The sequence below is a fragment of the Pinus tabuliformis genome, chromosome 7 (assembly GCF_031772625.1).
Source record: "Pinus tabuliformis cultivar Carrire ecotype Pingquan chromosome 7, CPIR1, whole genome shotgun sequence".
NCBI lineage: Eukaryota > Viridiplantae > Streptophyta > Pinopsida > Pinales > Pinaceae > Pinus > Pinus tabuliformis.
The window spans coordinates 949057731-949085185 of NC_142293.1; the positions used below are offsets into that span (position 1 = coordinate 949057731).

At 36.3% G+C, this 27455-nt stretch overlaps 2 protein-coding genes and 2 pseudogenes across 2 annotated transcripts; all 4 read left to right on the forward strand.

Moving 5' to 3' along the window:
- Window positions 1–8393: 8393 nt before the first annotated feature.
- On the forward strand, window positions 8394–16031 carry LOC149250760 (putative linoleate 9S-lipoxygenase 5; annotated as a pseudogene).
- Window positions 16032–16816: 785 nt separating this feature from the next.
- Window positions 16817–18256, forward strand: LOC149250761 (linoleate 9S-lipoxygenase 2-like). Its single transcript, XM_089453744.1, has 3 exons — window positions 16817–17067; window positions 17303–17437; window positions 17842–18256. The coding sequence occupies exons 1-3, from the start codon at window positions 16817–16819 to the stop codon at window positions 18254–18256; spliced, it is 801 nt and encodes a 266-aa protein (XP_089309870.1).
- A 383-nt stretch (window positions 18257–18639) lies between these two features.
- Window positions 18640–19694, forward strand: LOC149250762 (linoleate 9S-lipoxygenase 2-like; annotated as a pseudogene).
- A 697-nt stretch (window positions 19695–20391) lies between these two features.
- On the forward strand, window positions 20392–21024 carry LOC149250763 (putative linoleate 9S-lipoxygenase 5). Its single transcript, XM_089453745.1, has 2 exons — window positions 20392–20645; window positions 20757–21024. Exons 1-2 carry the CDS (start codon window positions 20392–20394, stop codon window positions 21022–21024), a joined length of 522 nt encoding a protein of 173 aa, XP_089309871.1.
- The last annotated feature ends 6431 nt before the right edge of the window (window positions 21025–27455 follow it).

Consider the following 27455-nt stretch of genomic DNA (forward strand, 5'->3'; position numbering starts at 1 on the left):
TTGAAGAAAAAAATCTTGGATTTGGTAAGATTAACTTCCATACCTGAAGCCATGGCAAATTCATTGAGAATCTGTTTGAAAGCATGAGCTTCTTTGACTATGGGGATTCCTTGCAGCATGGTGTCATCCACAAACTGTTGATGAGTCCAAGCTTGACCTCTGTCAGAGAGTTGGAGACCTTTGATCTTGCCAACTTCTTTGGCATGATTGATAGACCGACCTAGTCCTTCCATCATGAGGATGAAGAGAAAGGGAGAGAGTGGATCCCCCTGTTTGAGGCCTCTAGAGGGAAGAAAACTTTCAGAGGGAGATCCATTGACCAAAATAGAAAAACTTGATGAGGAAACCAGGGCCAAGATCCATCTTACCCAATTGTGACTAAACCCAAAAGCTATGAGTATTTTCCTGATATAAGTCCAACTTATTTTATCATAGGCCTTAGCAATGTCCAATTGGATGATCATACCAGCTTTTCGGTTGCTAGTCAGAGAATGAACAACCTTGTGAGCTTGAATGATGTTGTTAAGAATTTCTCTTCCTTCCACTTAACCAGCTTGTTCCTCCGAAATTAGAGAAGGGAGGAGAGGTTTGAGTTTGTTGGCTATCACTTTTGATATTATCTTGTATACTACATTACATAAAGCTATTGGTGTAAAGTTTTCGGGAGTCTGAGCAGACTCCTGCTTGGGGATAAGTGCAATGAAAGAAGTGTTCAGAGCTTTCAGAATGGTTTTATTCATCCTGTAGTCTTCAACCACATTCAGAACATCCTGTTTAACAGTACTCCAGCATGCCTTGAAGAAATCAACGTTGAAATTGTTTGGGCCCGGTGCTTTACCATTTTGCATTTCTTTGAGCACTTTGCTGACTTCCTCCTCGGTTACTGGCTTGTTGAGGTTGAAATTGTCCTCACTGGACACTAGCCTAGGAATGGGTCTTGTGAAGTTTCTAATGGAGTACTCTCTGTCATAACAAGTTTCTTTGGCGATACCTTGGAAGTGCTTGACCAGAGCTTTTCCTATATCAGCATGAGAGTTGTGAAGAATGCCATTCTCATCTTTGATCACTGAGATTTTGTTGTGAACTCTTTTCGCCATTGTGGATCTATGGAAGAAACTTGTGTTTCTTTCTCCCTCTTTGAGCCATTAAAATCTTGATTTTTGCCTCCAAAATATTTCCTCTTGTTTGCATAATTCTTCCCTTTCTTGCTGGTATTTGGTTTCCTGAACATTGTTGGTTTCATCAAATTCGTCTGTGATAAGGACTTGGTTGAGATCCTGCATTTTACCCTCTATTGCTTTTTTGGCTACAAAAATGTTTCCATATTCATTCTTGTTCCATTCCTTGAGCCTAAGCTTGATGTGTTTTAGTCTTTTTTGAAGAAGGAACTTGCTGGTATTTGGTTGCCTAAACATTGTTGGTTTCATCAAATTCGTCTGTGATAAGGACTTGGTTGAGATCCTGCATTTTACCCTCTGTTGCGTTTTTGGCTACAAAAATGTTTCCATATTCATTCTTGTTCCATTCCTTGAGCCTAAGCTTGATGTGTTTTAGTCTTTTTTGAAGAAGGAACATTCTGGTGCCCTGAATGTTCAAATATTCTAACCACCATTTAGCAATATTACTGTTGAAATCTGGATGAGAAATCCAGATGTTCTCAAATCGAAAAGGTCTATTCCTTGGAGTGCCAATACTCTTCACCTCCAAAAGAATGGGCCAGTGGTCAGATCCTCCAAAGGGTAGGATTCGTGCTGAAATTTCCTTATTATAGAGCATAAGGTCTTCTGATATCATGAATCTATCTAATTTTGAAGCCACCTGAGATTCCCCTCCTCTTTTTTTGTTCCAAGTAAACATTCCATTGCTAGTTACCATGTCTACTAACTTCATAGTATCTGTAAAAGACTAAAACTTCAGAGAGTCTTTACTTTGAATTCTTATTCCACCTTTTTTCTCTAAAAGCGATTTAATCATGTTAAAATCTCCTCCCAGTATCCAAGGCATGCCTGCGTGTCTGTCCTTGAGTTCCTCCAGAGAATCAAGAAATTTTAGCTTTCCTTCCAGTCTTTGAGGTCCATACACATTTGTGATTAGGTATGTTTCCTTGTCTCCTACCAGCTGGATTACCACAGAAAGATAGTCTCGAGATGCCTCTGCATCTAAAATTTCTATTTTCTTAGGATTCCAAAAGGTGAGTATACCTCGTGCTGCATTCTCCACTTCGACTTCTAGGAACTCATAACTATTGAGCCATCTGCTATTGAACTCTTTTAATCTATGAAAGGAACATTTGGTTTCCTGGATCAAGATCACGTCCGGAGCTGTTTATTTCATTCTGTTACTAATCAATTTCTGCTTTCTTTTACTATTAAGACCTCTAATATTCCAAGAAGTAAACTTCATTGTTAAAGATTTGTAAAGGAGTAGCTGGTTAGGTCTTTCATCTTACCTGAGTCTATCATGAGCTTTCCACATTCCATTAATAACTCGTTCAGCTATTTCTGACCTCTTTTTCTTCCTGGGTTTCTGGGTGCTAATCCAGGTATGGGTTTTGTCATTTTTACCCCTTCATTGCTATGCTTTTCCTCGCTTCTTTGCCTCTCCGGTCCTATGTTTTGGGTTTTCCATAGATATAGTTGCTGGACTTTATTGAACTCCTCTGGAGGTAAAGAGTCTATCCCTCCTTTAGTTCCTTGAGACAAGAAATCTTCCAGATTAGGATTCTCTTTCTCAAGAATCGCCTGAAGTTCTTGGTCCTCTGTTTCCATCTCACTATGGGTCATCTCATGATCCATTTCTATTTCTATATCTCTCCCTGTCATTTCTGTCTACAGGATTTTATCTGGTGTTTGCTCCTTGTCCTCTTCTTTCTCTTCTTCCATTAATTCTTCCCCCTTCGTCTGTTCTGCTATGTCAACTTCTTCTTCCACTTCCAAGACTTGGAACTTGCTTTGGCTGGTTTGTATTTCTTCAAATTTCTGAGCCTTTGATCCCCTCTTGCTTCCGTTTCCTTTGTGTGCCACTTTGTGAATGATTTCGGAGTCTGTCACAGCTTTCAGTTTACTCTGATTCTCTATTTTAGTGAGAGGGCAGTTCCTGAATAGGTGCCCATGTTCATGACATTTGCGGCATCTAAACGGAATATGTTCGTAGTCTATGGTTTGAACCCATTCTTCATCATAAACTTCCAAAATTATCTCATCTGGAAGAGCTCCAAAGAGGTCCATCTCCACACATATTCGAGCAAAGGAAGTATACTTTCCCCTCTTGGTGGCATCAGAGGCTTTAACAAACCGTCCTAGCTTATTTCCTATGGCTGTTAAGGATTCTGTTTGCTAATAATCAAGTGGAAGAGAGTAGAGCCTTACCCAAACTTGGATTGAAGTAAAGGTCTCACGTTCAGGAACAAAGTTCATGATCGAAGGTCTCATATAGAGACCTGCAGCAGCAAAGAAGTAAGGCCCGCCTTCAAAAACTCTGTCCTTGTCTTCAATGTTCACAAAAACTACGGTGAAGAAACCTTTCGAACCCAAGTGTAGATCAATACTTCCTTTTGGCTTCTAGTGGTATTTTATCCACATTTGTAAGGCTTTTTCAGTGGGCCATACACCCATGAATTTGCAAATGATTGTGTAGGTTTGCATATGGTCCCTGTACTCCTGTAGAGCAGGCACATTTAACGTGACTTTGGGAGTAACAGCAGCTCTGGGCTTACATGGGCCCATGTGTGCTTTGTTTTTTGTTCCCTGTTCCTTGTCTTCTTCCTCATTTTCTTTAATAATATTGTTCTCCTTGGATTCCTGTCCATCTTGTTCCTTTTCACAGTTCTTATTCCTTCCCTTTGCAGGTCCTCTATCATATTCCATAGGTTTTTTCCCCTTGCTGATCATGACCTGCTTGAAGGAGGGAGTGGAGCTCCCTCCTTTGCGCCCCTCCATGGATCACTGCCTCTGCGACTACTCTGAACCCTAGATTTCGGATTTTTCCCTCTCGCAACTGGCGACATCTATAATATTTTTTCATATGCAACATTTTTCATAATTTTGACATCTTTATGGAGATATTGGACGCACCCACTTGCATTTAGGAATTATCTACAAATCCTTGGATTTCATTTTCATCTCAGATTTACCAAAGCTAAGAATTTTTAATACAATATAAAAATTAATTTGAAAAAATATAAATATTTTTAAAATTTGTATCATTAGAAATCATTTAAACTTATATTATTATTTAAAATACATATTACTTAGTCAATTTCAATAATTTAAATGTATATTAATTTTAGTTTATTTTATTTTTTATAAAATAAAAATTTTGAACTTTAATTTTATATAATAATTATATAAATTATAAATAACTTAAAATTATATTTTAATCTCAATCAAACCTGATAAATACATATTACTTTGTTTCTTTAAAAAAAAATGCAAAACAACCCTAATTTATGAAAAACACATATTGAAAATCCAAAATACAATTGCATTAATCTAGCAAAATGATATTTATAAATAAAAATTCAAAATCTTTATTAGTTGATTTTTCTTAAAAACATATTAATAATTGTATCTCTACTACCTTTAGTTTACTACCATTCAATACATCAAAGCACCTTTTATTCACTAGGCTTGTATATAAAGGTTAGAAAAACGAACTTATTCATGAGGAGTAATTCTATGTGTGTTGATCCCAAAAAGCCTTGTTCCAAAGCACGTCAAAAGCTAATGATTTAGTAGGAATATATGGAAAATAATCTTGAAATCCAAGCTTGAAGTATGAACCAATACCATTACATGATCATCTATTTCATTTTGTCTTTTTGTAGTCTTTTCTTTCAATTTTGTGAACTTTTCGGAGTTTTTTGAAATGCTAAGTTCTATTTTCATAGTATATATAATTTGTATAATTCGAATGTTTTATAAGTATTTTAGGGTGTTAAATATTTTTATATATCTAAAAACATATTTTAAACAAATAAATAAAATTGATAATTTTACCAAAGATCGTATATCACATTCTCAAAAACACAAAAATTTCTACAACCTTGATAAATAATCCAATGTAAATATTTTATATTTTTATTTTACTCAAACATAAATATTCATTTATTTATCTATTAAATTTAGTTCAACAACTATTAAAAAAATAAATTTAGATTATTAAATTTATATATTTGTTTTGTTTGCTAAATTGTGTGAGTCCTAAAATGACCACACACTAGACCTTTGGCTTGAGAAATCACAACCCTGGGGCAATATAAGTTGTCAAAATCACTCAGGGATGGCACTCAGCCTTGGCCACACCAACCCTTAACATGGGTGGATTGTTGCCCATTAAATTTTGAACCCATGACCTTCACATCAAGGAATGTCTTAAGAGCACACCCCATCACTGTGTATTCTACAACAAATGTACTTATATAAATTGATTTTAAAAATATTAAATATCTCATATCTATTTAAAATATCAATCTAACTAAAAATATTCTCTTTTTAAATTAGAGAATCAAATTTTACACCTATCCACACATGTTGACACACCTCTCTTCACCACTTTGCAATAGTGAAGTAAAATGGCAACCTTGTAAAATTTTATTTACAAATATATTATATATAATTTTCAATTTATGTACATAAATATATTATTTAAGGTTTTATTAAAATATTTATTTATATTTTTTTTTACATTTTTCATTTACATATTTAATTTATTAATTAACAATAAAAACAGTTATGATGATGATGATGGTGGTTAACGTCCCTGAGACCAAACATTGGTCTATTGGACTTAAAAACAAATTATTTAATTTGATTTAAGATTTTATTCCTATGCTCAAAAAGCTTGGAGAGAAGCCTTCCGAGCTCACTATAATTTTGACATTGTAAAAGGCTAGGAAGGTAAGTATTGTAACAAATATTGTGAAATTGAGATCTAATGTGGTTGTAAGCGGGGCACTCTAAGAGGAAGTGGTTTTCATCCTCGATGTTTCCATCCATGGTGTTTTAGGAACTGCCCAACGACCTGTTTCACTATGGAGCTCATGAGAATTCGTTCTAATCTTTGCTATATTAATTTTTTTCTTTGAGCTAGTTAATATATATATATATATATATATTATTCATTTATGAGAAGTAAATATTTACACTTTCTTATGTTTCTAGTAAATCTAAATTTTTAATCAATTAAAAGTAATTCTAATAAATAAATAAATAAAATTATTTTAATTTATTTATTTACATTTTGGAAAGCTAAACTTTTAGTTAAAAGTAATTTTAAATCTTATCCCAAAAAGCAAAAACTAACTTTATCTTTATGTAAGTAATGGAACCATGTGTTATTCCACACATAAGCCTTAAGTAATAGGTCCATTTTATTCTGAAAACACAATTTTATCTTACCATAATATATTAAAGTAATCTAATTTTAAAATAACATTTAACCTTATGCTAAAAACGAATTGAAAATTTAGATTTCTCTTTTTGTTATTTTTATTTAAAAAGCTACATTTTTTTTAACCATGAAAATAATATTAAAAAAATTGCAGTATATTTTTTTTCTTAAAAAAATAATATTTCATAAAAATAAATTTTAAAAATTTAATATATATATAAAACAGATTATTAAAAATGAAATAGTGATATAATATAATAATTTATAATATTTATGTAATTTCACTAACCTTTCTAAATATGCAGAAAACTAAAACTAACCATCTCTTCAACACATATGGTCAAATTTTGATAACCTCAACCATAATTTATGAAAAAATTAGAAAACAGAATAAAAATTCTGTAACTTCAAGATTACAGAAAATACATAAACATTCATGAAAAAATAGAAAACAACATAAAAATTCCATAACTTCAAGATTACAAATAACATCCCACAGTGGAATAAAGTTATGCAATCTCAGGATTGCTCGATAAGATCTTCAAAAATACACACTTTTGCATAGGTTTGCCACTGCAATACACGTTAATACGTGGTAATGTTATTTATAGTCACTGACTTTACAACTCAACCTACTACCAAACAAACTTTTCAAAAGCTTAAATAAAACAACCACATTAATATTACATGAAACAGTGGGAATGTCTATTCCTTCAGAATCTTCCTCGAAAAATATTCATTCCCATATATATGCAAAATAACATTTTGATAACCATAAAAATAAAATGTTATGGTTAACCTTGTTATATATATAAAAAAATAGTATTAAAATTATAAATGCAAGGATCATGGTGGTGTCCTGTGTGTTGGTTCCAGGGCCGCCCTTAAATATTCAGCCATCCACCGTCCTGAGACTTTTCAACTCCATATGGTTCTTGTTAACACAGACCAAACCTGACCTTCTTCATGAGAATGAAACATTTTGCCACGGCTGCATCATCCCACCTGTTCAGTGGCAACTCTGAAATCCATTAGCGGTCCCGCCATGAGAGGACTCCTGGTTGTATATGCAGATTTCCTCATAGACTCTATATTGAGTACTTTTACGATGATCCTCAATCCTTGCACGCATCTTTGTAGGTCTAGAGGGTGAGAATAATATTTGTACTGAAATTGTCTGGGGGATGCCTGATACATAGCTAGAGCTTTCGACAATGGAAACGCCAATTTCTCAAATATGCTTCCACCATATACATTCTTGGGGTATTCTTGGGATATGAAGAAGCGCTATAATGATAGAGTTTGCCCAAGTTTCTGCAATAAAATCCAAAAACATCTTCAACTTGTAAAAAGCTACGCTCAAAAACATCCAAAACATTTTCAACCTGTAAAAAGCTACGCTCGAAATCATCCAAAAACATTTTCAACCTGTAAAAAGCTACGATCAAAAAAGAGGGCTCGCTCAAAAAGTAAGAAACATAATGCTAAAAGGCTACGCTGGCCACGTCGACAAGCCCCCAACCAATGTGCAATCGAGATAAGATCGGCGATTTCGAATACTCTAATATCCATTTTTTATCATATTTATCTTATAATATTATTTATCATATAAATAATTTTCTTACATATAATTAATTGTTTATATAAAAAAATCTCCATATAACAAACAATTTGCTCATCATCTTCCATAATTACGCCGTAAGGCGTTCCTCTTTGAAATGAATTGCCCTAGCCGTCGCCGTGTCCGATTGTTCACCGTAGATTTGTGGTGTTAGACGATGGAACAAAGTTTGATCGTTGATCAAAATCGGTTCATGAAACTGAAACGGTTCATGAATTTTCGTCTCGCCGTTCTCGCTCATGGCAATGGCGGTCATTAGATACGGTTCTCGCTCATGGAAATGGCGGTCATTAGATGCTTATTAGTCGCCCATATTTTAATTTCCCTGAGTTGCAGTTTGAAAAGACTTTGAGAATAAGAGAAGGCGGATGTTCAGAAAACGATGGACGCGGCAGCCATTGCTGCTGCAGTTTCTCCAGCGACATCGAAACCTGGATTTTGGGTGTCGATGATGTAAACAGTACGAGATGTGTCCCACGAGATGAGCATTTTGGGCATCTGAAAATGTCTGATTTCTTAGAGCATTCCCTCATGGCAATTGTTCAATTCCTGGTACCAGAGCTCAAATCGCTGTTTGATTGAACTACGAATGAGTTCGACTCCTTTAAAGACATTAAGAAGCTCTTTTCCGATGGGAAAAAGTTGCCCAACAACTCAATTCTGGAAGCTGCCAAAAATTTCATTCCCTTTGAGCTTGTCAAAGAGTTTCTTACAACAGACGGCGAAAAATTGTTCAAGTATCCCCTTCCTCAAGTTATAGCCCGTGAGTATTTCTCTTCCAAACACGTCCATGCATCTTCTTATTCTGTGCTTGATTTCTACCAGATTCTGAATAATTGAACTTCATCAAAGGGGAAAACACCCTGTAGTTCATGTACATTGTTATCAGCCAAAACAATATCTACATTTTCACATCTATCAATCTCGGAAAAAGGCTTCTCTTTTATGAATGGTGTATTTGGTAGTACCAGAATCAATATACCAAATGCATCGTGATGCACTGACTTCTGTGTCTGGCTATTAAAAGATTATTATTTTCTCTGTTCAGTGAAAGGAACCATTGTATTACTTTCTGCAAAATCACTTTGATCTCTTTATCCTCTTCCCTTGCCACTACAACCTCTACCTCCAATCCTTTCATCGTCATTGTCTTTTTTTAGAAAACAATCTTTTGCACTGATTATTTCCACCACAATATTTGCAAAATTTGGATTTGGTATTTTGTGAATTACCTTGGCAACTATATAATTATTTGCTAACTTGATTACCTATTATGCTTGTCTCTGCCATGACGTTAGTTTTGGCCACTTCCTTTGAGCCTTCTTGTAAATGCTCTGTGTGGACCTTCACACTCGTTCTTTTTTGTTGTTCTTGGATTAGAAAACCTACAACTTCTTCAGTTGAAGTTTCATTTTGAGAATAAAATGATGATTTGAAATTTTAATACAACTCAGGCAAGCTAATGAATAAAATAGTAATCATTATTTTGTCTTTAATTTCGGTATCGATTGAAAATAGTTTTCTTCAATTCTTGCACTTACTGGACATGTTTTATTATAGAATTGATTTTTGTTATATTCAAATTTGCTAATTTGTTTTTCAATAATAAATTATAAATTTCATTAGAGGTTTCATACAAACTTTATAATTTCTTCCATACTTCAATAGTAGTGCTAAGGCCTCTGATATGATGAAGAATGACGACCTCAAGAGCAAAAGTGAGTAGTGTTACATTTTTATTTTTCTTCTTATAGTGATTAGTCATGGGATCTAGTTTTTGACATGTTGGAGTGACCAACTCCCAAAGATCATGATAGGAAAGGAGTAGGTTCATTCTTTGTTTCCTTGCTGGGTAATTCTTCCCATTCAATTTGTGATGTGATATTCTGACATAATATTATTGGTATGGGTCAGATCTGCTTGTGCCTCCAAAAATTTGTGCCTGGTTCCATACACAATCACCTTATTACTCCAAGAAAAAATTCTTTCTAACTCCAATATAGAACATAAACCCTTAAGGTTCGCTTACAAATTTCAACTTATAACCCCTCTGAGAATGTTGCCTGTAACTGCAAGATGCAATAAGGGTTTTGCAGTTTGTAATTTGCAGTGGGTTTTAAAACATACTTTTCAGTTTAAAACAAAATTTCAATTAGCAGAGGGTTTTAAAACTGAGGATTTACTTCATATTGCTTCTAAAAGACAGATTTCAAATTGCTGTCACTTAGAAATAAATTATTGTGTACTTTCTCAAAGGTTCAATGATGCTAGGTTGAATTGATCAATCTTCTGCTCTAGATTTGTGGGCTCAAGCTATTTATCAGTCACTAGCAGTTTAATTAGCTCCAAGGTCCAACTATCTTGTATGCTGCAGGTCAATACACACAAGTATCTGTCTACCCTTAGCACCTCCTTCAACAGGTCAATACATGTCACTGTAGACTTGTATGCTGCTAGACATCTACTAATCTCTATACAACCATGCTCAACAAACTTGAACTCACTGTCCTTTGATCATAGGTTGGGGTCGGTCTACTTCTACAACTGCTGGACTGTTTTCTCTTTGGTTAGATGTCAGTTGCTTCTTAAAGCTTGGCCCCTTTTCCAATGACTTGATCCTTAGAAAAAATTGATTCACCTCATCTGTCATTTAATTGAAGTCTTTTCTCTTAACAATTTTGTTGTAACAACCACTGATATAATTTCTATTTCTCGAACTGCTTATTGAACTTGATTTGATATTGTTCTTTGACACAATGCTTTGTCACCTTAAATGGCATGGTTCTTGTCATGGGCCAATGCCATAATCAATGTGGCGTGGCTCTGACATAATGTTAAACTAAAATATGGAGAATATGAAGAGACAAAAGAGATGGAAAATGAGATATCCCGTTATTAGTATTATATCATTGTGCTAAAAAATGGCATACAAGGGTGTTATATTTATATCAGGAAAGTTTCATTATTTTCTCAAGAACTACTTACCTAATCTCTTTAATATAAGATTAACGTAAATGTCGTATCTTATTATTATATATTTACTTATTCCTCACTTTATTACATTACATTGCATTGTTATCCTTAGATGCATCTCATTGTTATTGTCCTTAGGCCAAAAAAACCACTACAATGTTTAGCAATGTGTGCCATTCTTTGCCAATCGATTATCCTTCTACCTTTGTTAACAAATTAAGTTCACCAATTGGCCAAGGTTTTCTAAAATCCATTTATGGAAGATAGAGCCCAGGTTTACCATGCTTGCCAAATTTACAAGGGTTATTAGTAAATTACGGTTTTTTCCTAAAATAGTAGTCCATGCCATACATATATATTTTTATTTTGTAAAGAGGAAAGATTCATCAAGTGTACTGTATTTCATTTCTTAAGAGTTCTCTGGTTTCAAGTCACTAGGCGTATGTGTGTGGCACCAAGATCCATGCAGTATTTTTTGTAGAATGGAACTTGTAATATACTACAGACCATAAGAACCACGTGTTGCCTATGACAGCAATGATTTATAAGTTAGATATATTCATTATTTAAATGCTAAACGTGTTAGGTTTAAGGTAACATAAATTTCTATGTGCATTATGTGTTTTACCAAAAAAACTAAAGGTGCATCATCTGAGGATAAAAGTAAAAATCTGATAAGTAGACTGATACAGTTGTAGTTGATGGAAAAATAAATGTGTTATTTGCACAATTCTCGTCTATCTTCTGAATCACTAAGTATAACATCCATACTTGAGTTTCTGCATGCAGGCATGATTTCGATTGTAGGGAGTGTAACAGGTAGCACCAAAGACATTCAAGAAATGCTTGATTTTTGTGCAAAGGAAAGAGTATATCCAAACATTGAAGTCATTCCTATCCAGTGTATTAATGAGGCCTTAGAACGAATGATTAACAAAGATGTGAAATATCGCTTTGTAATTGACATTGAGAATTCTCTAGTCTCAAATTAAGCTCCCAGAACCAATGTGCAGGATGTGACACTGCTGATTGAAAATCTCAATGGGTTTTTGGCATTATGTGATATGGTTTGCTATATCATAATGGACGTATGATATGGTCATTATTTATGATTAGCCGTAATTATATAGATGACTGAGGCATCTGTACTATATAGATAGCCTCTCATTATGTATATTGTATCATCATACTTATTGAATACATTTATGGTTTCATGCCTTAACTTCTTCATGGATTTATGTTACTGCCCTTGGGCATTCTATTCTCGTGAATAGGCAATCGATGCAATCTTTAAGATTGCAATCGATGCAATCTTTACTATTCACTCAACCTGTTCATTATTTTGATTTTAGTCAAGAAATTTTGTGAGTTTCCATTAGAAGGTATAAATGTTTCTTAATTAATTTTGTGATTATGCAATAATTATAGTTAGTTTCTTGCCTGTAAATTCCAGTATCCTCAGTGACCATTTTTCTACCAAACTTTAGAGCTTCAAAGATTTAATTCCTTTGTCTGATTCAATAAATTTTGTAATCCGACACATATGGAGGCACTGGTCTCTCTGCATCTTTCAAGTTATGATCTATGGTAGGGAATTTTCAAGTTATGATCTATGGTAGGGAATGTGTACCACAGGGTCTGATTTACGTACCCGTACTAGGTATTATACTCAGGTACCTGTGCCCATAACTTGTCATACCCTGGATAGCGTGGGATATGGGCTAGCTAAATCACCTCATTACTCACTATCATCCTGGATAAGACCGTTCACAAATTCCTTTCGCAATCACACCCCCTTCCTCATAACTCTAATGCTGACATAAGTTAATTCCAACAGAAGCCCATTATGTTGAGTACTACATCACACAATGAACCCATTATGAAAACTTAAACTTCCTACCAAGCTCTTCCCCCTCTTTTCTCCCTCTGCATCTCATTCAAAACAGATTTTGGGTTCACCACCTCCAGAACCCCACCACCATGCCACCATGCCCATTCCCTCTACAGGGAGATTAAAATTTGAATTTTAAAGTTTGAATGGGCATGCTGCATTTGATATCTGCAGTTAGCAAATGTCCAGATTCATTTACGATCAATTTGACTCTCCGCCACCTTTACCAGTGGAAAAGGAAAAGCTTTGTATTGCAAACGAGGATCCTAGCTCTTAAAAAAGGAGGCGTGGCCATACTGAATACATATTAGTTTTTTTTGCATGCACTCTGCCGCCTTTATCTATTCCTCCTTCCTTGCAAGAACACCAAGAGACCGTACTGAATCCCTTTCACCTGAATTTTACCTTCTAGTTTATCTGCGTTACATTGCAAAGATAATTACGCTGTAGGCGTTTCCCTTTGAAATGAATTGCCCCAGCCGTCGCCGTGTCCTATTGTTCATCGTAGATTTGTGGTGTTAGACGATTGAACAAAGTTTGGTCGTTAGTCCAAAAAACGGTTCATGAAACTGAAACGGTTCATGAATTTTCGTCTAGCGGTTCTCGCTCATGGCAATGGCGGTTTAATTTCCCTGAGTTGCAGTTTGAAAAGACTTTGAGAATAAGAGAAGTCGGATGTTCAGAAAACGATGGACGCGGCAGCCATTGCTGCTGCAATTTCTCCAGCGGAACCTGGATTTTGGGTGTCGATGCTGTAAACAGTACGAGATGTGTCCCACGAGATGAGCGTTTTGGGCATCTGAAAATGTCTGATTTCTTAGCGCATTCCCTCAAGGCAATTGTTCAATTCCTGGTACCAGAGCTCAAATCGCTGTTTGATTCAACTATGAATGAGTTCGACTCCTTTAAAGACATTAAGAAGCTCTTTTCCGATGGGAAAAAGTTGCCCAACAACTCAATTCTGGAAGCTGCCAAAAATTTCATTCCCTTTGAGCTTGTCAAAGAGTTTCTTACAACAGACGGCGAAAAATTGTTCAAGTATCCCCTTTCTCAAGTTATAGCCCGTAAGTATTTCTCTTCCAAACACGTCCATGCATCTTCTTATTCTATGCTTGATTTCTACCAGATTCTAAATAATCGAACTTACTGGAAATGGGATTAATGGGTGCATATGACGAATTTGCATGGAGGAAAGATGAAGAATTTGCGCGCCAGATGCTGGCCGGAGTCAATCCTCTTGTTATACAGAGACTCCAAGTAATCAGCAGACTCCAAGTAATCAGACCTCTAGTCCCCATCTGTCTCCTCTCTATTTTTAATTAAGCTTAGGCTACATAATTTTAATGTTGTGAATGGTTGAATTCACAGAGTTTTCCTCCGAGAAGTAAATTGGACCCTTTGATATCTGGTCCTCAGATCAGTTCTATTACTGCTTCACACATCGAAAATAATCTCGACGGTCTAACAGTGGAGCAGGTATATTGATCCAACTCAATGCTTGTTCCTTGTAATTTGGATTGTCTTTTGATCTACAGCAGTAGTGAGATTCATGTATTCATAGATGGATATGATATTTTCAGGCTCTCTGGGATAACAGACTCTTCATTCTGGACCACCATGATGCCTTGATACCGCATCTAGATCAAATAATTGCTCTGTCTATCACCAAGACATATGCTTCTCGTTCAATTCTCTTCCTGAAGAAGGATGGCAGAAGGATGGCACATTAAGGCCAAGTGCTATCGAGTTGAGCCTACCCCCCTTCAAAAGATCGGGCAAGTGTTGGGAAGGTGTTTACTCCAGCAGAGGAAGGCGCAGAAGGAGCTCTATGGCAGCTGGCTAAAGCGTACGTGACCATTGATGATTCTAGTTACCATCAGCTTATCAGTCACTGGTAAAACCCAAATAGCCACAACTAATAGAATACCTGCAGAATTTGTTTGATATTTACAATATCATTCTATATATAGTCCAGGCTGAGACTGTAATGGTCGGATTCTATCAGCTTATCAGTCACTGGTAAAACCCAAATAGCCACAACTAATAGAATACCTGCAGAATTTGTTTTATATTTACAATATCATTCTATATATAGTCCAGACTGAGACTGTAATGGTCGGATTCTTTCAGGCTCAAGACTCATGCAGTTACGGAACCATTTATTATTGCTACTAACAGACAACTTAGTGTGATGCATCCCATTCACAAGCTATTGAGCCCTCATTTCCGGGACACAATCAACATCAATGCTCTGGCTCGCCAGATTCTTATAAATGGCGGAGGCATTCTTGAAAGAACAGTGTTTACTGGAAAGTATTTCTTCGGTAGTGTATATGAAATGGAGGCTTGATGAACAAGGGTTACCTGCAGATCTCATGAAAAGGTAATCATAATTGTTGTTGTACATACACCATGGAGTTAAAGACTAAAATTTATTTAGGTCAGTGATCTAATTACTGTGCAACGACCAGTTTTCAATGTTGGGCTTCTCCCAATTTATTATAAATATGGATGATCTCCTTACAATTATACTATATCTCTCTGTATACAGATTTTTTCTTTCAGTCAGTTCTGTTTTTTACTGTAATGTTTTATGTATGGAATTCAAACTCTGGCATGATGATGTGCTGATTAGTGCTCTTTGTTTTCTAAACAGTAATCAACACTAATTAAAATATGAGCCTCATCTTTGTGTCAACCATTTGAATTTTGATTAACATTTTTACCTAAATGTGGCTACAACTTGACAGGGGTATGGCAGTGGTGGACTCATCAATGCCCTATGGGCTGAAGCTGATGTTCGAAGACTACCCTTACACTGTGGATGGATTGGAGATATGGTTCCCAATAGTTTCATGGGTTAAGGAGTACCTGTCCTTGTACTACCAAAATGATGATGCAGTGAAATTTGATACAGAGCTGCAAGCGTGGTGGAACGAAATCACAAATGTTGGTCATGGAGACAAGAAGGACGAGACATGGTGGTACAACATGGAGAGTGTGGAAGAAGTTGAAAAGGCAATAACAATAATCATATGGGTGGCCTCAGCTCTTCATGCTGCAGTTAATTTTGGGCAATACCCTCACGCCGGATACATGCCTAATCGGCCCACCATAAGCAGAAGGTTCATTCTAGAAAAAGGGTCCCAAAAATAAGAAATGGCTTAGTTAAGATAGCTTATAAATGGAGGCACAAGTCTGAGACTCTCATGGTGTTATTTCAATACATTGGCCCTGTTCAAGTTTTGAATGATTCAGAAATTAGCAGATCTGTTAGATAGTGGAGGCAAGAAATTTGCACTTCTTTTCTGTCAAACCTGGTAGCTAATAAAAGATGAGAAACAACTTAATCACACACCTGTTGGTAAAATCCTAATACTAAGAAGGCAGGTAGAAGTGGATGATTAAGATTGTTTATAGGTTTAGCCAACAGTTCTATTGGTAACATGCTTACTTTGAACTTTTGGTGATATTGTTTCATCACATAGGCTGAGTACGGTTTGGTGAATTGTTACTGGAAATATACTTAAATCAGGATAAAATATAGGTGGTAATACCTAGTTGAATGGACAGTCCCAGTATATTGGCCCTTTTGAGGATTATTACTTGACCAGTTTGTTGCCTTAGTGCTGAGTACATTTTTTTTTTTTTTGGTTGGTTGTTGTTGTAATTTGTAAATTGTATGGGTGATTTTCATTCACATGCTTATTGGAATAGATGGCTTCTTGAATAGGGCATTCATCTAGTTGAGTATGTGAGAGGAGTTTGTAGAACACATTATCTAATGAACTCTTATGTAGAGGCAAAAAGTCTCACTCATAGCCTACTCAGGGCTTCAGATAGGAATTTATTTTATAGATTCATGTATTCATAGATGAATATGATATTTTCAGGCTCTCTGGGATAACAAACTCTTCATTCTGGACCACCATGATGCCTTGATGCCGCATCTGGATCGAATAAATGCTCTGTCTATCGCCAAGACATATGCTTCTCGTTCAATTCTCTTCCTGAAGGATGGCTCATTAAGGCCAGTTGCAATCGAGTTGAGCCTACCCCCTTCAGAAGATCGGGCAAGTGTTGGGAAGGTGTTTACTCCAGCAGAGGAAGGCGCAGAAGGAGCTCTATGGCAGCTGGCTAAAGCGCATGTGACCGTTAATGATTCTGGTTACCATCAGTTTATCAGTCACTGGTAAACCCAAATAGCCACAACTAATAGAATACCTGCAGAATTTGTTTGATATTTACAATATCATTCTATATATAGTCCAGACTGAGACTGTAATGGTCAGATTCTTTCAGGCTCAAGACTCATGCAGTTACGGAGCCATTTATTATTGCTACTAACAGACAGCTGAGTGTGATGCATCCCGTTCACAAGCTATTGAGCCCTCATTTCTGGGACACAATCAACATCAATGCTCTAGCTTGCCAGATTCTTATAAATGGTGGATTCTTGAAAGAACAATGTTCACTAGAAAGTATGCCTTGGAGATTTCTTCGGTAGTGTACAGGCAATGGAGGCTTGATGAACAAGGGTTACCTGCAGATCTCATGAAAAGGTAATCATAATTGTTGTTGTACATACACCATGGAGTTAAAGACTAAAATTTATTTAGGTCAGTGATCTAATTATTGTGCACATTTGACCTATCATTACTTGGTTGGTGAACTGTCCAACGACCAGTTTTCAATGTTGGGCTTCTCCCAATTTATTATAGATATGGACGATCTCCTTACAATTATACTGTATCTCTCTGTATACAGATTTTTTCTTTCAATCAGTTCTGTTTTTTACTGTAATGTTTTATGTATGGAATTCAAACTCTGGTATGATGCTGTGCTGATTAGTGCTCTTTGTTTTCTAAACAGTAATCAATACTGATTAAAATCTGAGCCTCATCTTTGTGTCAACCATTTGAATTTTGATTAACATTTTTACCTGAATGTGGCTACAACTTGACAAGGGTATGTCAGTGGTCGACTCATCAATGCCCTACGGGTTGAAGCTGATGATCGAAGACTACCCTTACGTTGTGGATGGATTGGAGATATGGTTCCCAATAGTTTCATGGGTTAAGGAGTTCCTGTCCTTGTACTACCAGAATGATGATGCAGTGAAATCTGATACAGAGCTGCAAGCATGGTGGAACGAAATTAGAAATGTTGGTCACGGAGACAAGAAGGACGAGACATGGTGGTACAGCATGGAGAGAGTGGAAGAAGTTGAAAAGGCAATAACAACAATCATATGGGTGGCCTTGGATCTTCATGCTACAGTTAATTTTGGGCAATACCCCTACGCCGGATACACGCCTAATCGGCCCACCATAAGCAGAAGGTTCATTCCAGAAAAAGGGCCCTGTTCAAGTTTTGAATGATTCAGAAATTAGCAGATCTGTTAGATAGTGGAGGCAGCAAATTTGCACTTCTTTTCGGTCAAACCTCGTAGCTGAAGGATGGCACATTAAGGCCAGTTGCAATCGAGTTGAGCCTACCCCCTTCAGAAGATCGGGCAAGTGTTGGGAAGGTGTTTACTCCAGCAGAGGAAGGCGCGGAAGGAGCTCTATGGCAGCGGGCTAAAGCGTACGTGACCGTTAATGATTCTGGTTACCATCAGCTTATCAGTCATTGGTAAAACCCAAATAGCCACAACTAATAGAATACCTGTAGAATTTTTTTGATATTTACAATATCATTCTATATATAGTCCAGACTGAGACTGTAATGGTCAGATTCTTTCAGGCTCAAGACTCATGCAGTTATGGAACCATTTATTATTGCTACTAACAGACAGCTGAGTGTGATGCACCCCGTTCACAAGCTATTGAGCCCTCATTTCTGGGACACAATCAACATCAATGCTCTGGCTTGCCAGATTCTTATAAATGGCGGAGGCATTCTTGAAAGAACAGTGTTTACTGGAAAGTATGCCTTGGAGATTTCTTCGGTAGTGTACAGGCAATGGAGGCTTGCCGAACAAGGGTTACCTGCAGATCTCATGAAAAGGTAATCATAATTGTTGTTGTACATACACCATGGAGTTAAAGACTAAAATTTATTTAGGTCAGTGATCTAATTACTGTGCACATTTGACCTATCATTACTTGGTTGGTGAACTGTCCAACGACCAATTTTCAATGTTGGGCTTCTCCCAATTTATTATAAATATGGACGATATCCTTACAATTATACTGTATCTCTCTGTATACAGATTTTTTCTTTCAGTCAGTTCTGTTTTTTACTGTAATGTTTTATGTATGGAATTCAAACTCTGGTATGATGTTGTGTTGATTAGTGCTCTTTGTTTTCTAAATAGTAATCAAGACTGATTAAAATCTAAGCCTCATCTTTTTTTCAACCATTTGAATTTTGATTAATATTTTTACCTGAACGTGGCTACAACTTGACAGGGGTATGGCAGTGGTGGATTCATCAATGCCCTACGGGCTGAAGCTGATGATCGGAGACTACCCTTACGCTATGGATTGATTGGAGATATGGTTCACAATAGTTTCATGGGTTAAGGAGTACCTGTCCTTGTACTACCAGAATGATGATGCAGTGAAATCTGATACAGAGCTGCAAGCATGGTGGAACGAAATCAGAAATGTTGGTCACGGAGACAAGAAGGACGAGACATGGTGGTATAGCATGGAGAGAGTGGAAGAAGTTGAAAAGGCAATAACAACAATCATATGGGTGGCCTCTGCTCTTCATGCTACAGTTAATTTTGGGCAATACCCTTAGGCCGGATACATGCCTAATCGGCCCACCATAAGCAGAAGGTTCATTCCAGAAAAAGGGTCCCATGAATAAGAAATGGCTTAGTTAAGATAGCTTATAAATGGAGGCACAAGTTTTGAGACTCTCATGGTGTTATTTCAATACATTGGCCCTGTTCAAGTTTTGAATGATTCAGAAATTAGCAGATCTGTTAGATAGTGGAGGCAGGAAATTTGCACTTCTTTTCTGTCAAACCTGGTAGCTGATAAACGGTGAGAAACAACTTAATCACACACCTGGTAGAAGTGGATGATTAAGATTGTCTATAGGTTTAGCCAACAGTTCTATTGGTAACATGCTTACTTTGAACTTTTGGTGATATTGTTTCATCACATAGGTTGAGTACGGTTTGGTGAATTGTTACTGGAAATATAGTTAAATCAGGATAAAATATAGGTGGTAGTACCTAGTTGAATGGACAGTCCCAGTATATTCGCCCTTTTGAGGATTATTACTTGACCAGTTTGTTGCCTTAGTCTACTGATTACATTTTTTTTTGTTGGTTGGTTGTTGTTGTAATTTGTAAATTGTATAGGTGATTTTCATTCACATGCTTACTTGAATAGCTGGCTTCTTGAATAGGGCATTCATGCAGTTGAGTATGTGAGAGGGGTTTGTAGAACACATTATCTAATGAACTCTTATAGATTCATGTATTCATAGATGGATATGATATTTTCAGGGTCTCTGGGATAACAGACTCTTCATTCTGGACCACCATGACGCCTTGATGCCCCATCTGGATCGAATAAATGCTCTGTCTATCACCAAGACATATGCTTCTCGTTCAATTCTCTTCCTGAAGAAGGATGGCACATTAAGGCCAGTTGCAATCGAGTTGAGCCTACCCCCTTCAGAAGATTGGGCAAGTGTTGGGAAGGTGTTTACTCCAGCAGAGGAAGGCGCAGAAGGAGCTCTATGGCAGCTGGCTAAAGCGTACGTGACCGTTAATGATTCTGGTTACCATCAGCTTATCAGTCACTGGTAAAACCCAAATAGCCACAACTAATAGAATACCTGGAGAATTTGTTTGATATTTACAATATCATTCTATATATAGTCCAGACTGAGACTGTAATGGTCGGATTCTTTTAGGCTCAAGACTCATGCAGTTATGGAACCATTTATTATTGCTACTAACAGACAACTGAGTGTGATGCATCCCGTTCACAAGCTATTGAGCCCTCATTTCCGGGATACAATCAACATCAATGCTCTGGCTTGCCAGATTCTTATAAATGGCGGAGGCATTCTTGAAAGAACAGTGTTTACTGGAAAGTATGCCTTGGAGATTTCTTCGGTAGTGTATAGGCAATGGAGGCTTGACGAACAAGGGTTACCTGCAGATCTCATGAAAAGGTAATCATAATTGTTGTTGTACATACACCATGGAGTTAAAGTCTAAAATTTATTTAGGTCAGTGATCTAATTACTGTGCACATTTGACCTATCATTACTTGGTTGGTGAACTGTCCAACGACCAGTTTTCAATGTTGGGCTTCTCCCAATTTATTATAAATATGGACGATCTCCTTACAATTATACTGTATCTCTCTATATACAAATTTTTTCTTTCAATCAGTTCTGTTTTTTACTCTAATGTTTTATGTATGGAATTCAAACTCTGGTATGATGCTGTGCTGATTAGTGCGCTTTGTTTTCTAAACAGTAATCAATACTGATTAAAATCTGAGCCTCATGTCATAAGCTATAATATTTTGGCTTTAGCATACCATAAAGGGAATTAGTAAAACCACAGCAAAATTTAAGAAACCATGCAGTGTAACTTACAACACTACAGTGAATCACATAACAAACTTTAGTGGACAATCATACATGGGAAATGCTAGTTTCAGAAAGTAACAAATATGTTGAGATGACCAAATGGCGGAAAAATGCCTCACACAGTTTCTTATGATGTACTACCAAAATGCTCTTCAATCCATCTCTCTTATCTATGACTCTTCAATGTGCCTCATCCCTCAATCAATTGTGACTACCAAATACACCTTGGTCCTCCTCACACTAGATTCACAATGTTGCTTTACTTACACAATGACTCATAATACAACATGATGTGAAATGCCAAATAATACCTAACAAATGTGTATTCTCCATGATGAAGTAGCTAATTTATAGATAAAAACTAACACTTCAAAACTGTTTTATAGTTTTTTGGAAGCATCATGAAATTGACATTGAAACAGTGAGAAAACATCATCAAGAATGCAAAAATTTAGGGCCCACGAACTTGAAAGCTTGTAGGTGATTCTGTCAGATTAAGAAAGCTTGTATTGGAAACTCGATTTAAAGTGTTACCAAATTCCATTCCTGGGTCCCGAAGCTCGCAAGTTCTCTATTCTTCATGATGGAGTAGCAATAATCTCTGTTCTTCACGATGGAGTAGCTATTTTATAGATAGAAATTAAAACTTATAAAATTGTTTTGTAACTTTTTTTTTGGAAGCATCATGAAATTGACACTGAAACAGTGAGAAAACATTATCAAGAATGCAAAAAATTAGGGGCCATGGACTTGAAAGCTTCTGGGTGATTCATGCCAGTTTGTATTGGAAACTCCATTTAAAAATGTTACCAAATTCCATTCCTGGGTCTTGAAGCTCCCAAGTTTTGTGTTGTAGTTTTTAAGGAAATTTAATATCCTCATGGATTATATTAATATTCCCTAAAGAAGGAATCTTCCATAACAATCCTCTATGCGTGTACGCATTTGTTTGAAACTATGATGTTCAATCATGTTTCCCTTGTAAAATGTTACCAAATGCCAAATTCCATTCCTGGGACTTGAAGCTCCCAAGTTCTGTGCTTTAGTTTTTAAGGACATTTAATATCCTCATGGCTTATATTACGATTCCTTGAAGAAGGAATCTTCCATAATAATCCTCTATGCGTGTATGCATTCGTTAGAAACTTTGATGTTCAATCATGTTTCCCACACAAAGGTAGACCTTTTTTTTCCAGTCTTATCTAAAGAGGTCACAATTTTGTCTGGACGGAAAATTCCGAAATTTGATTGTGGGAGTGTTTACATTTTTTTTGGATGGCGGAAATGGATTTAGCATCCATCATGAATGCCCGGGTACCCAAAATACTGAAGCTTGACCGCTGTAATTGACATTTTAAAAAAAATTCGCTGGATTTTTTCAAAATCATCCTGTAATTTCTATCATTTTCTGTGCAAAATTAAGCCACTCAAAATTCTAAAAAGTGACAACTATAATCCACATTTTGAAAAAATTTAGCTAATTTTTTTCAAAATCATGCTGGAATTTTTATTATTATCATCATGGCTCCAACAATTTTTTATGCATTTTCAAATATGGAATGACGACCATGATGTTGTTCACAATGTCGTATCGTTTCTTTCACCTCTTCCATTACAATATAATAGTATTTTCTAATAACACCATAAATAGGTAGCATATGGAAAAATTACATCTCGGGAAAAAAAATAGAAAAATAAAAAATAAATAAAAAAAATAAAAAAAATAAAAAAAATTGTTCACATAAACAAAACAACAACATGGATAATGGATAACCTCTACAAGACATTACTATTATTTACCAAATAGCCATATTCGAATACACATAACTAATCATTTCAAATATAACTCATTATCATCCACCCTAGCTTTCAACAATGTCCATTCATATGTTGCTTTTTTCCCACACACTACTATTATTTACAAAATATCCATATTCAAAATACACATAAGTAATACTTTCAACTCTAACTCATTATCATCCACTCTTTCTTTCAACAATCTCCATTCACATGTCACTATTCTTCCACAAACTACTATTATTTACAAAATATCCATTTTCAGAATACACATAATTAACTATTGCAATTGTAACTCATTATCATCCACTGTTGTTTTCAACAATGTCCATTCACATGTCCCTATTCTTCCCCACTCTATGCTATTCTTCCCCACTCTATGCCTTACGACGTTTCCTTTGCAACATAAAGTGCAAATGCTAGTTATCCAATTCCATCCCCGGTGTGCCATGAAATTTTCATTGGCCATGAAGAATTTAAAAATAACACTCTTCCTTTCTCCTATCTTCATTTCGTTTTTAGATGGTGTGTCCCGATTTTTTCGCGATAAAATGGAAATATCGATGTGGACAAAAAGTGCGTCGCATAATTGGTCGGTAAAGCAAGAATCGTAGCGCTTATGAAATGAAACGTGATAGGAAAATGTATGACCACCCGAAATAATATAGTCCAAAAATGTCATTTCATCAACTCCGTCATAGAATTTTACATGACACTCAAACCTCATAATTATTCCAGGTTCAATTAATCATCGTCATCGTCGTGACATAGAAAAAGATATCCATAAAACACTGCTATCTTCTTGGGAAATGGAAAAAAAAAAATTGGGAAATGGGAAAAAGATGTCCATTAAACACTGCTATCCTCTTGGGAATGGGAAAAGGATGTCCATAAAACACTGCTATCCTCTTGGGAGATGGGAAAAGGATGTCCATAAAATACCGCTATCTTCTTTGGAAACGGAAAAAAATCGTTGGGAGATGGAAAATTTTATCCACTTTCTTTAGATATATATATATATGAGACAAAGGGAAATAGAAAAAACTATACAGAAAATTTGTTGGGAGATGGTAAAAGTTATTCATAATCCATTTAAAACCAGTATTTCACGCTAGTATAGTCTCTCCAAATAGCAGTAATATATATATATATATATATATATATATATATATATATATATATATATATATATATATATATATAGTTTAATGTTGAAGGGTTTTTTTTCATAAAAATAGTAATTAATTGTTATACAAAGATTATAATTTTATTAAAAAACTATAAACATTATAATGTAATCAATATTTACCCATACATACATGCCATGTTATTTTCTCAACAAAAAAATTGATACAATTGTTAAGTTGTAAGGCATTTTTTTGGGAAAAACTATCTAGATGCCACTCTGCACCACTCTACATCGTTAGATATGGTGTTAGATGATTGAACCATCGCCAACCATCAAATGATGGCATAACCGTCTCACGACTTGCTGTCAGATGAAGCCATAACTATCTCACAAGTAATTAACGGGAATTAATGGTTTAGGCTCTATTTATTTTATAACTTGGAAGCTACCCTAATTGTTTCTTCCATTCTCAAAACGCCAATGCAATCATTCTTCATCCTGAATGACTTCAACTCCTGTGGAATTAATTACTATTATTTGTTTTTGAAGCGTCTGCTTCATTTGGTTTTCTTTTCGATTAGGGGTGAATATTTACGCTAGGCCTTCTGATGATTCCTGATGATGAGACAATACTCCAACTACCCTTCACTGCCAGAATGCTCATCCAGTTGCTTCTTGATGATGATCTAATCCTACAGATGACCCCACAAGATCTTCCATAATGAGTTGCACTAATGACTTTTGGTCGTGGTGATACAACTTACAAAAGAAACACCTGGACACCACATTTCATACTTAGCATTGGATTTTGACTCGTTTAATGCATTAGATGTCATCGAACATTAGCCATGGCTACCGCTTGTAGGAATCCTATCTACTGGAAACATGATAACAATTCTAAGTATTGACAGACTAGTCTGAGGGAATGTTCTAGCAACTATCCTTGATTTCTTGGAGGCAAAGCTCCAGGTACTGATCAATCTAACCAATGTTCAACTTGGAAAAGGTTAGATTAGGTTTTAATAACAGTGAATATGAAAATGTGTGTTGTGATAATTTAAAATAGAAACTTGAATTATTGCAAAAGTAACTTAGTGGGAGCCACCATTGACAATGTGATAAGACAAGCAATGGAAGCGAAACAAACTCTGCAAGAATACATATGAAGAATGCCTCAGAATATTCAGGCTGCAGCCATGATGGACAATGTTATAAGAGGAGCGATGCAAATCAGTGTATAAAATAATAACCACGAAGTATATATTCAAATACACATGTCTCTAATGCATATATATTATATATTCAAGGGCACTTGGATGTGTTGTCCTGTGATTTCTAGATGGTATAGCAGGGGCAAAGATCCGCATTTCTAGACGTTCCAGGGGGGAAATTTGCATCTCGCACATTGTTGATGGTGCTAGACCCGCCAACATGTCAAAGGATCTCCCTGGTAAGAAGTCCCAACTACACCTCAGACCATTTGGAGTAGGAGTTCTAGCACGGTATCGCCTTGACTGCGGTCGCGCATAGAGGTAAGTAAGTTGTCCTTGTTCGAAGAAATGGTGCGACCTTGTAGAAATTCAAGGAAGGTGCATGTAAGGGTCTAACATAAAGAAGGGGAGAAGAGTGCGCCCCTTAGAAGCCTGTGATAGCACGCAGTTGAAAGGGAACACACGGACTAAAAGACATCACGAGATGGAAAGCATGATAGCCAAAAATCCAAAGTGATGAGTTATACCAACAACATGCTTCGATAAGATTCATAGAAAGGCATACGGAAGAGTCCATACATACATGTGTAAATTACAGCTACATACATCGTTAAAGTAACAAGGGGTCAAACTACAATAAAAATATATGAATGAAACATGTTGGCTCTGTTATATTAAAAGAGTGAAAGATCCAATCATACATACAACCATGACAGACACTAGCCCCAATAGTGGAACATTACATTCATTTCCACCTGCTCCTCCAAAGAGATGTACTCGCTCTGTGCTGTGGAGAAGACAAAGCTTGTTACAATACACTCTAAGCTTTCTCTAAGTTATACCTATTAGAAGCTTGGCTCTTAAAATCCTATACAATGAGTTATGAGGTTCTATATATAGCAAAGGTTGGGGTGACCCTTGACATTCCCCTTTGTGACTCTTCAACTACCCTCATGACTCTTCAACTTACACATGATTGTTTACATTCTACTATTGACACTTGGTCTTTCACTTTACAACATGTTTACAATATAATCTGCACATGTACCCATGTGAGACAAAAATGGGCTTGAGTAAGCCATACAAGACATCACTAGGACTCAGACAACTATGGGAAGACTAACTCGTCGACATCCTCTTGGTGATCAATGGTGGTGAATTGATGCCAATTTTGGTAGTCTGTTATGGTGTCCGCGTACTCCGTGGTGACATCCTTCTGAAAGTGAACTCTTGCCTCTGTTGCATCTGGGTACACTGATTTGGAACCTTTGTCCAAATCATCATATAGTATGTGCATCATGGTCTTGAGTGCAACTAGACCAGCGACATACTAGTGCATAATGTTTGCGCTCATCTGCAAATCAACTGCTCGATGTACATGTCGAGCTCCAGTCCGACTTGGTTCTTTTCTTTCGCCTCAGTTATTGTTTCAATGGATGGGATCGCATGCGTGTGCACAATGACATCCATGCTCCTGAACAATCGTTCATATGAAGCCTGTAAGTTGGTGATGAGCTGTGGGAGTTCCTCATAGTTCTGAATCTCAGTCTGGATGCGTGCCTTCAACTCCACTACCTTTGGCTTCATCATCTTTGGCAAGTAAATTGGGGCTCCTTTGTACATCCATATCCTCATGTGGTCAAAATGAGTGTGTATGTCTATCAAGATGTGTGCTCTCCTAACATAGTGCTATTACCAACCATTAAGATGGAAAACGGACTTCTGCACGGTGACGAACCTGAAGTACAACTTTCGCATGATTGGGGATAGAGACAATACTTCATCAAGTATTGCCTTCTTCAACTCTGCTCTGGTGAATGTTGTAACTCGCTCTTCACTCTGCTTGGCCACTTCTAACTCCTTAGCCATGCA